This window comes from Hyla sarda, chromosome 6 (assembly GCF_029499605.1).
Source record: "Hyla sarda isolate aHylSar1 chromosome 6, aHylSar1.hap1, whole genome shotgun sequence".
NCBI classification, from domain to species: Eukaryota; Metazoa; Chordata; class Amphibia; order Anura; family Hylidae; genus Hyla; species Hyla sarda.
In genome coordinates this window covers 116,709,185-116,722,444 of record NC_079194.1, presented here as the reverse complement: position 1 = coordinate 116,722,444, position 13,260 = coordinate 116,709,185, and the positions used below count along the sequence as shown (strand labels likewise).

The 13,260-nt window shown below is 42.1% G+C and overlaps 1 protein-coding gene across 1 annotated transcript in view; it reads left to right on the top strand.

Annotated features, from left to right (window-relative positions):
* The window catches only part of CELSR3 (cadherin EGF LAG seven-pass G-type receptor 3), a 191,015-nt gene that overhangs the window by 132,291 nt on the left and 45,464 nt on the right, over positions 1-13,260 (top strand). Inside the window, 11 exon segments of the mRNA XM_056524795.1 lie at positions 1,021-1,136; positions 5,255-5,343; positions 6,658-6,815; positions 7,034-7,197; positions 8,695-8,820; positions 9,093-9,262; positions 9,405-9,590; positions 9,885-9,995; positions 10,186-10,354; positions 12,415-12,556; positions 12,637-12,757. Coding sequence (XP_056380770.1) covers positions 1,021-1,136; positions 5,255-5,343; positions 6,658-6,815; positions 7,034-7,197; positions 8,695-8,820; positions 9,093-9,262; positions 9,405-9,590; positions 9,885-9,995; positions 10,186-10,354; positions 12,415-12,556; positions 12,637-12,757 — 1,552 coding nt within the window.

Genomic DNA, 13,260 nt, shown 5'->3' with positions numbered 1-13,260 from the left:
AATCTCCAAAGACGGATTTGGACATCCTCGCTTTAATACCTTCCCATCTCCTCTGATTTTCCTGTGGTGAAAATTGTACTGAAATCTTTATAGTATCAAAGCCCATTGTAAAGTGCACAGCCTATAATGTGTCAGACTTTATAAGTAGGTTTACAAACACAACATCTCATTGCTGGTGGCGGCATAATTACCATAGATCGAAATCTCACTAACATCCTGCAGAGCAGTAATTAAAATGGATAGTAATTGAAGAGAAAACTGTACAATAAAATGATTTATTGAATGGAAAATGAATGATTAATCTAGCACGGATCTACAGTTACAGCCTGTATTATACTCCATAACTACATTCACAAGTTTACTGGTTGCTATTGGAAACAGTCAACAAGCTTGTTGACTGACCTTCCCCTAATCTATCATGCAGGGAGGCAGTTCTTCCTCCCATCATATTACTATCAGTGCTATGTGTAAAGATGACGCATCTTATGAAATTAAAATCACCATAGCAATCTCTGTACAGACACTAAACATGAAGATTTCAGCTCTAAAGTCTGCACGCCCCTTGGGACTTCACACCACGCCCCCTTTAATGCAAGTCTATGGGAGGGGGCGTGGCGACCGCCACGCCCCCTCCCATAGACTTGTATTGAGGGGGCAAGGCGTCACATCACGAGGGGCGTGTCCGTGACATCACGACCCCCGCCGCCCACTCCAAGCGTTCGGAACAATATGTTCCAAACGCTGGGGCAGCGGAGTACCCCTTTAAATTTCTTTTCTGTCTGACTACAGTGCTCTCTGCTGACACCTCTGTCCATGTCAGAAACTGTCCAGAGCAGGAGAAAATCCCCATAGCAAACCTCTCCTGCTTATATAGGATTATTAGATTACAATCTCAGTTGGTCAGAAACCACATATGAATAGAGTTTATTTGAAGCACTGTACAATAATGGTAACTGATAATATAAATAATGTATGATAATAAATGTATAACTTTTATTTTGCTTCTTTTCACCTTTTCAGATTTGCCACCAAAGAGAAGAACGGCCTTCTGTTTTACAATGGACGCCTCAATGAGAAGCATGACTTCATTGCGGTGGAGATTAATGACGGACAATTGCAGCTGAAATACTCCACAGGTTTGTTTCATGTTAGGGCCCGTTCCCATATGCCTGTCAATCCGGCTCAGTTTTCCTCTGGTGTAGTAGAGAAACACTGGTGGGAAACTAATGTCAGACCCTCGTTACGTAGAATCGGTCCAGTCATCAGATACAAAAACTCATGTCTAAAAGGCTGGATGACAATTGATGAATTTTTGCATCAACTATGGCTTCAGGTCTGCTCAGTTTTTGAGTATAAAACTGAGCCTGATGCTCTACACAAGTGGTCTACAAACTGTGTACCTCCAGATGTTACAAAACTACAACTTGGCTGTCCGGGCGTGCTGGGAGTAGAAGTTTTGCAACATCTGGAGGGCCACAGTTTAGACACCACAGCTCTAGACATATGTTGAATTAGCCTTACTTTATTGTGTACTTGGTGCTAATCAATTGATTTAATTTAATTTTCTTTACTTAAAAAGTACCTGTCACCAAATAAACTGTTCTAAACTAACTCAGGCTATGTTCCCTAACTACTCATAACACCCCTCCAGCCCTTAAAAAAATGTCAGAGCTTTTACAAAGCTCTGTATCTTACCTTTCTTCTTGTTCACATGCAATTTCCCAGCAGGAGAAAGTGGGCGTTTCCCAGCAGGCATGACATCACTGAAGCCTGCTGGGGGACAACTTCTGCCCTCACATGGTTGCAGAGCTGTGATGAATAGAAGACCTCAAGCTCTATGCATGTTTCAGTCTGTGTTGCTATCAGTGAGGCTCTCCTGCAGGTTTCAGTCTGTGCAGCTTTCTGTAAGAATCTGTGGAGCTTTCACTTTCTGTGCAGCTGTCAATCAAGCTCAGAGCAGAGAAGCACTTCCTGAGTTTGGTCTCCTGCCAGGTCGGAAGGAGACCAAACTCACTGTATTAATTGTAGCAGGGAACAGAACAGAGCCACCTAGTGGCCGATTTTTATATTACATTTTAAACATATTTATGTTGATAATTTTAAAAGTAAGTGAATGGGAAAGTGTCTGCTAATTACACAAAACTATATACCCAACGGATCAGGTGTAGGAAAAATTGGGACTCCTCAGGCGCTGGAAATGGAACTAAAACTTGATGTTTATTATGACAAAAAGGAGGGAGGCAACGCTTAAAACATATAGCGTTTCCAGCCCGATCCGGGCTCTTCCTCAGGCATAAGTATACAGGACACAATCGCAGCTTAAAAAGACATAGAATAGAACAACATCCGGAACCGAACCGGGACCGGAACTTAAACCCAAGTAATAAGATGCACAATTCATGCGTGGAAGTGTCATTTCTCCAGCGGCCGCTGACATTGTCATTTCTGTCAGCGGCCGCCGGAGAAATGACACTTCCACGCATGCGCAACTCTATCTCTGGCAGCGCTGATGGCTTTCCTGTTATCAGGTACCTGCAGCGCTGCAATTAGTCATAGATATGAGATTATACACAGAATTGACATATTACATTGGTACCAGTCAGTATTCTTTTATGTTTTATTATATTTTAGTGAATTTTAAGTGATGAATTGTGCATCTTATTACTTGGGTTTTAGTTCCGGTCCCGGTGACCCGGATGTTGTTCTATTCTATGTCTTTTTAAGCTGTGATTGTGTCCTGTATACTTATGCCTGAGGAAGAGCCCGGTTCGGGCTGGAAACGCTATATGTTTTAAGCGTTGCATCCCTCCTTTTTGTCATAATAAACATCAAGTTTTAGTTCCATTTCCAGCCCCTGAGGAGTCCCAATTTTTCCTACACCTGATCCGTTGGGTATATTGTTTTGATTGCTACCGGCCGGTCTAAGCCTGGACGCCGGAGGGACGAGGAGGCTGCGGATTTTCTGCTCATTCCGTTTTACATGCGCATTCAGGTGTTATGCTCTTAGCATAACCCCGTCTGGTAAGGAGCCATCTTCTCTTTATCACCAGCCATTGTTATTACCTATTGATTTGCACTAGATGCGCACCTTCCTTTTTGTCTCAATGTTTTTCTAGTGCTAATTACACAAGGAACACTATATAAAAAAATGTATTTGGTGACAGGTACTCTTAAATATATTTATGACATTACTTCTTCAACACTAATATATTTAGCATTATACTCCAGAGCTGCATTTACAATTCTGCAGGATTCAGAGCTGAAATCTCCCTACATTGCCTACTTGTTCATTGTCTTCACAAAGCTTGTTCTGGCGATTTGCATTTTGGAGAAAAAATTTACTGTCCTGAATTATTGGACTAAAAGAGGTTAGATGCAAAATAATCCTAAAATGTATAAAGCAACAATTGATCTGCTCAACACATATATTATATTGGGCTGTACACTGCTGTTCCCTATGGACACTATTGCGGCTAGGCCCTATTGGTGGCAGCAGACCACAAACTAGTGGGCCTGTCCTGCTCTAGAATATTAAAATTCTGTAACTCCATGAGTATTCTGTTGCATCAGACACAGATAACAGGGGAAAACCATGAATGGGAGCATTTTCAGTGCCATCATTGGTTGTCACCACTTCTCCCACATTTCCTGTAAGCCATATAAATCTCCATTGTTATGCAGAGTAACATTTCCCTTCGTGCTCCCTATTTCATACTGCTCTGTATGTGTACTGTAGGTGTCAGTACTGATCTCATTTCTGGCATTCTGTTCATGATTTAACAAAACCATTAATAGAAACCTCCTCAAGAAAGGTGAGCATGATCCCCTCAAACTTTTGGAACTAGGGGATTAGAGGGGGTCTTTAGTGATTGCAGGGGGTCCAGTCATATAGATGGAACAAAATGTCACTTATAAGTGTGGATTACAGGCCAAAGGGTTACATTAATGTGGTCTAAGGTGATAGGAGGTGCTCAACACCAAGTGCAGTTGTGCACCAACGTTGGAGTGAAGGACCTGCACCTATGGATCACAATGTGGGTTCACTAATGTGGTTAATGTAAACAATGACATTAGCTAACCCTCAAAATGTAAAATTGAGACATTAGCCAGTATATCCTTATATGAAAGACATATCTGAGCCCGCACACCACGCCAAGGTTTCTGAAGTGGTGCGGGACCTAACACTAAACCTACCTGGACAGATAAATAAAGCCAGAGGATAGGGGATAAGATGTCTGATCGTGGGGGTCCCGCCGCTGGGGACGCCCGCATTATTGCATGCGGCACCCACCTGTGTTCTCACCGGAACTGCTGGAGGGTCTGAGTCGCGACTTCGGGAACGGAAGTCTGTGAGGTCAGGACTCCGCCTCCGTGTGACGTCCCGGAGTCGCGACCGGTGAGAACACAGGTGGGTGCCGCATGCAATAATGCGGGGGTGCCCAGCGGCGGGACCCCCGCGATCAGACATCTTATCCCCTATCCTTTGGATAGGGGATAAGATGTCTAGGGTGGGAGTACCCCTTTAATGCTACCCAGTAAAAGGGCCCTGCTCTGCCCTCTCATCCTTCTCTAACATCTACAGCAGTGAATATTCCTTGGTGTCATTAATATTTCATGTGACGAGTCTTATGTCAGATATAGTAAACTCACTTAGGAAAACATTCATAGTCCTCTCTGCCACATCCACGCACTTCGAGGCCTTGACACAGATGTGCGGGAGAAACATGTCAATAAGTGGTGCATTAGCATCGTCTCGCCAGTTCCCGTTTCCATCGTTTTCGTGTTAGGACCCCCAGGCAGCAGATTGATGGCCCCTTAAATGCTGTATCCGATGCTGTAAATCTTCCCACATTGTGACAGAGAAGCCACAGCCCAGACAGAAAGAAGATTTAGCTTTTTTCTAACCTCTTAATTGCTATTGTATGCCTGGTAGGAATGTGCCGTTTCGGAGCTGCTGTGTTATAATGCAGAGCTGAGTTTGTCATTAATGGACGGCAAGATAGACACAATCCACTTTTATTAATTACACCTCGTTCTTTTCTTGATGGATGCTGGAGAAATGGAATTAGCAACCTCAGCAGTAAGAACATCTGTTATAGTATAACTGGGGCTGATAGGGCAATGGACTTCGGCAGCTCCTTGAATTAATTTCATGAGGATGGCCGAGACCGAATAAAGCAGTTACACCTCCGATGCTAATGCAGGCTTTGTATGATGAATGTTCTGGTGGAAATTATCATTGGGTGTTTTTTAGGTGAATCAAGCACCATGGTGGCCCCCTACGTCCATGGAGGGGTTAGTGATGGGAAGTGGCACACGGTACAGCTCCGCTACTACAACAAGGTAGGAATTACTGTATCATTCATTGACCTATAGCCTTATTATATTAGCTGATACTGTATTTATCTTTTCGCTAAACCAAAACATCATACCTCACACCACTGACTGTGTAGAATGTAGAATGGCTAAGGCTATTCCATCTACCGTATATACTCGAGTATAAGCTGACCCCCCCCCCCCTCGGCTTATACTCGAGTGAACAAAAAAACTTTTCTGGTTTTAGCTGTGAGGGGATGGTCCCGGCCGTCCATCTCGGTCTGTCAATCCCTTCTCAGTGGTCTTCAACCTGCGAACCTCCAGATGTTGCAAAACTACAACTCCCAGCATGCCCGGACAGCCATCGTTTGTCCGGGCATGCTGGGAGTTGTAGTTTTGAAACATCTGGAGGTCCGCAGGTTGAAGACCACTGCTGGGCCTTCGTCATCATCCAGACCCCCTTTAGTTTACTACTCACCTCCCTTCGGTGGGAAGGAAGGGTGAGCTGGTCTGGGCCGTCCATATTCGACGACTTATGCTGCAGGGACCGTCCGGCGGGGAGGGTTAGTCCATCTTCACCGGTAAGCCCTCTTCTCCACTCTGGGACAGCACGGAGGGAGAAAGGACGTCACTGCGCGTTGTCGTCAAGGAAACGTCACTAGTCCGGGCCGGCCCGGAGCGGAGAAGAGGGCCTCCCGGTGAAGATGGACAGCCCGGAACGACTAACCCTCCCCACCGGATGGTCCCTGTAGCATAGGTGGTCGAATATGGACAGCCCGGACCAGCTCACCCTTCCTTCCCACCGAGAAACCGCGGAGGTGAGTAGAAAGCTAAAGGGGGGTCTGGATGATGATGAAGGCCCGGCAGTGGTCTTCAACCTGTGGACCTCCAGATGTTTCAAAACTACAACTCCAAGCATGCTGGGAGTTGTAGTTTTGCAACATCTGGAGGTCTGCAGGTTGAAGACCACTCAGAAGGGATTGACAGGCGGTGATGATGACGGGAGGGGGGGGTGATGGCGGGGGTGTTGATGATGACAGAGGGGGGGATGATGTATTTCCCACCCTAGGCTTATAGACGAGTCAATAACTTTTCCTGGGTTTTTGGGGGGAAATTAGGGGCCTCGGCTTATATTCGGGATGGCTTATACTGGAGTATATACGGTAATAGAAATCCTTGAATCATCCTCCTCCTAGAAAAATAGATTTATATTCCTCTGGGAAAGCAGGATGAGAACATTTATGTCAGAATAGGATGTATCTACTTGAGATTTTTGTTATTGTTATTTTCATGAAATTACATCTTCTTTTTTAAATTATTCTTATTATTTTTTTTGCTAAGCCTAAGACCGGGTCTATGGGAGTGGCTCAAGGACCCTCCAAGGAGAAAGTGGCTGTGCTGGCGGTGGATGATTGTGACATTTCTGTGGCCTTGAAATTCAGCAGTGAGATTGCAAACTATACATGTGCTGCTGAGGGTGTCCAGTCCAGTTCCAAAAAGTAAGACCTCTGCTTCCATTATTCTCTGCACTAGTTTTTAGTTTTAATAAATCTCTGCCATTGAAATTGGATGAGGAAGGGTTTGTCACATAGATAGTCCAGTAAAGACTATAGTCAAAAGAGGTGTTCCCTCTATATTACAACCATATGTCTTCTCAGAGCTTAATGGTAAGTCTGTATGACTACAGTAACATGGCTTCTTTCTTTTATCTTTGCAGATCTCTGGATCTCACGGGTCCTCTTCTTCTCGGTGGAGTCCCCAATCTCCCTGAAAACTTCCCAGTGACACACAGAGAGTTCATAGGATGTATGAAGGATCTGTATATTGATAGTAGGAAGATTGACCTGGCTTCATACATAGCAAATAATGGGACCTCTGCTGGTAAGATGCTTATTGCTGGATGGATGCTCTTATTTTCTCGGATTCTTCTTGACCTCTTGTCAAACCACCAAAAGATATAAGCCATAGACAAAGTAGATGTTGGCTCAAAAGGGTACTCCACTGCCCCAGCGCTCTGAACATTTTGTTCTGAACGCTGGGTACGGGGGTCGTGACGTCATGGTCACGCCCTCGTGACGTCACGCCACACCCCCTCAATGCAAGTCTATGGGAGGGGTCGTGGCGGCCTCTCATAGACTTGCTGAGGGCATTACGAAGCCTGCACCCAGCATTCGGAACAAAATGTTCAGAACGCCAGGACAGTGGAGTACCCCTTTAAATAGGTTATTTCTATCTTATGAAAATATGTAATTCATTGTCTGCACATACCCTATTACACAGGGTGATTTGCAGCTGACGATCATTGATTTTTAAACATGTGAAAAGCATGCGATCAGCTGACAAAGGAGTGTTTGCTTAACTTTTATTTATTTTGTAATATATTTTACATATATATATATATATATATATATATATTTAATTGCTTTAATTAAGAAGGAGTACAATGTACCACAAATTATAGTGCAAAATCACTGGGATAATAATGAAGATAAAAACTGCTAGTTTGTCTTTTGATCGTTGACTGTAAGTACCCCATTTGCCACACACATACATATATATATATAAACAAGGTGTGGACTGATAGAAGGTAGCCCCTTCAGGAAGACACGAAAATTTAGGGTCCAGCATGTTTCCTACTTTATTACCACGGGTTAGTGATGCTTTGGATCTGTATGATCCTGTAATATAATACTTGTGTATTATGTGCATCTGTGCTGCTATATCCCAGTGGGTGAGACTTTTTAAGCATCCTGCTCACCATATCACTTGATTATGCATATGGGAATATCTATATTACACTGACCCTTGGTTTATACACATATTGTTATTTTGTTTTATTATACATACTGTTATCACCCTGTTTCTTCTGAATACTATTCATACAGTACATAAAAAAAATAAAGATATATTTTTAAGTTATACCTTAGTGGTTGTTTGATGAGCCAGGTTCCTCTTTGTGTACAATGTTTGGTTTGAGTCTGTCCACATAGTCATGCTTTTATATGATTATGTGTGTAAATAGAGAACTGGGCATGGTAAAGGCTTAGATGCCAGGTGAAACTTTTGGTGTTAAACTACATAATCAGAATCAGATGTATATCCTAGCAGTATGCCACCTCTATCATTTGGGGTACATCCATAGTTGTAGCCATATCTTATTGAAATTTGTATGATCCGTTGACAGATATCAAATGGCCAACATTATGAATTGGCCATTGCTACCTGTTGTTGGAATAAGTGGAAGCTTGTATAAATGTCCCCTAGCAATGCAAAATAATCTTTCCACAGACTACAACTCCCAGCAATGTTCCTTTTTTCAATCCCCATCTTCTTGCAGTTCATAATGTCTTCTCTGTGTCTGTGTTCTTGCTTTGTCAGGGTGTAATGCAAAGCAATCATTTTGTGAGCCCAACCCCTGTAAAAATGGAGGCCATTGCACATCGGGCTGGGGCACATACTCTTGTGATTGTCCATTGGGTTTTGGAGGAAAAGATTGCAAGATTGGTAAGTAAATATATATATTCAATTTATTTATGTATTTTTTTTTTGTTTTAAGAATTGAGACGTAAAAGTAAATTGACCTGATAGACATGATTTGTGATCAGGTGGTTGATAGGAATTTATAAATGATTACAACATACAGTATATGACTGTACATGCAGAGCAGGAAGCAGAAGAAAGGTGTTGCCCTCTAGAGGCCATAGGCTGAAAGTGCAACTCCTGGTTTAAAGAGTGATGATGTTAATACCAAAATGTTTTTACTCCCCCCCCCTTAGCGATGTACCATCCTTATCATTTCAATGGAAGTGGAGTTTTGTCTTGGGACTTTAAAAATGAGGTGAAAATCTCAATACCTTGGTTTATGGGTCTAACATTCCGAACGCGCCGGACCGATGGACTACTGCTGCAGGTGCATGCTGGCCAGTATACCACGATTCAGTGCCAGGCAAGTATATACAATTTTCTTATCTCCCTGCAATATAATTATACATATAAAATCATTTTGCTGGTTATTACATCTCTTCTTTTACTAAATATTAGCTTTTAGTAGTATTTGCCCTATATCAGGTTTCTACTTTTCCATGCAGCTGGTTTCTGGACAGGTCTCATTCTCTGTCAGCCGTGGCTCCAGTAGAGCTTCCACGCTCCTGTTGGATCAGATGCAGGTCAATGATGGGAGGTGGCATGACCTGCAAATGGAGTTGCGTGATGTGCGTAGTGGACGTGAAACGCGTTATGTTATCACCATCAACTTGGATTATGGATTTTACCAGGTATGCATGGCCCTAAACATTTTTATAGAATAAAGCAAGATTAATAGACTTTATAATGAGTGTTTTATAAGATGTTAATATATGAATATATGTATGTGCAGGTTTATAGTTGCTGTCTGTATGAATAATATATTAGGGAAGTGCATAATGGGCAATTTACCTTATTTAATGTTATAATACGTATTTTAGAAAGTTACATAAATTTTCATAATACAATAAATTAACTTTGTTTATAGACAGCTGGAAACCATTTTTAAGAATTGAACCATCAATGATTTCTCTCTAATTTTCTAGGACACAGTAAATGTTGGGAATGAACTTCATGGACTCAGGGTTAAACACCTTTCTGTGGGGGGAATTCTGACAGCTCAGGAGGTACAGAATGGTTTGGAAGGCTGTATACAGGTAAGGACAATTTGTATACCCACCGTTGCCAGAGATCCCAACTCCTTTAAAAGACCATCATCTATTTAAATTTTGGGGGATTTTTTGTTTAATGCAAAAACTCATAAGAAATAATTTGTATAAATTTTCTCAGGAAATGACATATACTTTACATATTGTACTGATTTTCAGAGTTTTTATTGCACCTCAGGGACTGCGCCTTGGAGAAACACCCAGTGGCATCACTTTGCCTAAGCCAACAAACCTCTTAAATGTAAAAAACGGTTGCAACGTCACCAACATGTGTGATCCCAACCCCTGCCAGGGGAACAGCTCTTGTGTGGATACGTGGCTGGGCTATGCTTGCATCTGTAACCCAGGTGTGTATTATACTATAAGCATCGATTTCTATTAGTTGCCTTCCCTCTTTTCTTTGGATTTTCTTTTCCATCTGGTTAAATCCTGTCTTCCAGCAACCACTAGGAGGAGGTCACAGTATATGGATTTATATAGCTCACATTAAACTCACTAATATATCCATATGCAGTAAGCTTCCCCTAGTGGTGCCTGTAGGCAGCTAGAATGTTATTGTGTAACTCAATGTTAGAGGAAGCAGTGATATTGAGGCTCTGTATCACAAAAAGCTTCCTCATATAAAAGGCCTCATTCACATTGCCATCGGACGCCGCTATTCGGAGTTCCATCGGCAATCTGTCCAGAAGGATGGGAGTTTAGTGGAGATAAACAGTGAAAACTCAATTTTTTTTCTCTGCTAAAATCCTGTAAAATTACCGGGTCATCGACGGACCCCATGCAAGTGAATGGGGGCCATCGGGACCCGGCAGTAGCCATTTGCATCTGACCCGTTTCAGGTCCTATTGTCTCAAAAAAAAAAAAAAAGACCCTTAATGGGTCGGATGCAAACGGCCGTGTGAACCTAGTCTTATCCAGACCATGTAACTTCCTCAGAATCCATGTTAAATGAAGAAATATTGAAGTGTATTTTTTAAACACGGTCCCTGGGTCAGGTCCTATATTGGGACTAAAAAATTTAAATAAAATGACACTAACTATAAAATTCCAAATAAATTTCCCTTACACAATGTTTTATTATGGAACAGAATGAAAATAAACTAACTACACTGCACATACCTGATATCAGTAACAACTATAATTCATTTACATAAAGCTCTGTAAAGGAATAAAAAAACAAAACAAAAAAAAAACAAACAAACAACAACCACAGAATAGCTTTCTTTATTGTTTAACCCATCTCCCAAAAACTGGAATAAAAAGTAATTAAAAAAAACCTTTGCTCTCTAAAGTGGTACCAATGAAAACCGCACTTTGTTCCACAAGAAGTACCGTAAGCCATCATAAAGCTCGATTGACAGGAAAATAGAAATGTTATGGGCCATGATATGTCGAGTCACAAAAACAAAAAAATGTTTAAGTGTTTTCATTGTGCAACAGTAGCAAAACAAACTTTATATTTATTTTATTTGTATTATTAATATATAGATAATATCGAAAAATATATGTCTAAGGTGGTCAGGTGCAGAGCCCAAACTAGGCAGCATCCTTAAAGGGGTACTCCGGTGGAAAACCTTTTATTTATTTATTTATTTATTTTTTTCAACTTACTTACCTCAGAAAGTTGAACAGATTTGTAAATTTGTAAATTACTTCTATTAAAAATTTGTAATCCTTCCAGTACTTATTAGCGGCTGTATACTACAGAGGAAATTCTTTTCTTTGTGAATTTCTTTTCTGTCACAACCACGGTGCTCTCTGCTGACACCTCTGTCCATGTCAAGGACTGTCCAGAGCAGGAGAAAATCCCCATAGCAAACATATGCTGCTCTGGACAGTTCCTAAAATGGACAGAGGTGTCAGCAGAGAGTACTGGTGGATAGTGCTGATTAAAACGAGCCCTACCTTGGTCTGATCCGCGCCGCCATTCGACCCGCAATTGTAGTTATAATCTCTGTGTATATTCTGCTGTAACTGGCAAAGGCGGGGCTTCTGCGGGCTAACGGACACTGACGTCAGCGCCGCTCATGAATATTCATCCCTCCTGTTCTCACTCTCTTCGCCGCTCCTAACCAGAGGGAGGGATGAATATTCATTAGCGGCGCTGACGTCAGTGTCCGTTAGCCCGCAGAAGCACCGCCCTTGCCAGTTACAGCAGGATATACACAGAGATTATAACTACAATTGCGGGCGAACGGCGGCGCGGATCAGACAAAGGTAGAGCTCGTTTTAATCAGCGTCTCCCGCACTATCCACCAGTACCTGCGGATAGTGCGGGAGAAAATATGTGACAGTTTTCCTTTAAGGGGTTAAGTAGATGTTCTTAATACAGAATTCCTCCATATTACTTTTATACAACCTGGAGCTTGTTTTGGGTGGTATAATGGTCTCCTATTTGTCCACACAGGATTCCTAGGAGATAACTGCATGGATATTTGTCAGCTGAACCCTTGTCAAAATAAGGGGGTGTGCACTCATCGCCCTGACCATCCCCTGGGTTATACATGTGAGTGCTCAGGGAACCATTTTGGAAGATATTGCGAGCACAGGTAAGCATTATGCATTACATTATGCTGTGTACTCATGATATACACATTACTCATCTGCTGCTGTCTGATTGTTCTTCTAGAATGGATCATCAGTGCCCAAAAGGCTGGTGGGGGAATCGAACCTGTGGACCCTGTAACTGTGATGTCAATAAGGGCTTTGATATAAACTGCAATAAGACAACTGGGCAGTGCCATTGCAAGGTAAAAGGGGAGAGCTAAAAGAGCAAGGGCATTGAATGCAATCCTTAGTTATGTGCGGGTTATTTCCAGAACTAGAGTGACATCTTCCAGATATAACACCAAAACATGTCCACAAGTTGGATTTGATAGTGCAACTCAGTTTCAATTAAAGGGGTACTCTGGTGGAAAACTTTTTTTTTTTTTTTTTAAATGAACTGGTGCCAGAAAGTTAAACAGATTTGCAAATGACTTTTATTTAAAAAATCGTAATCCTTTCAGTACTTGTTAGCAGCTGTATGTTACAGAGGAAATTCTTTTCTTTTTGAATTTCTTTTCTGTCTGACCACAGTGCTCTCTGCTGACACCTCTGTCCGTGTCAGGAACTGTCCAGAGCAGCATAGGTTTGCTATGGGGATTTTCTCCTGCTCTGGACAGTTCCTGATACGGGCATCAGGTGTCAGCAGCGAGCACTGTGGACAAGACAAAAAATGAATTCCAAAAGAATTTCCTCTTTAGTATATAGC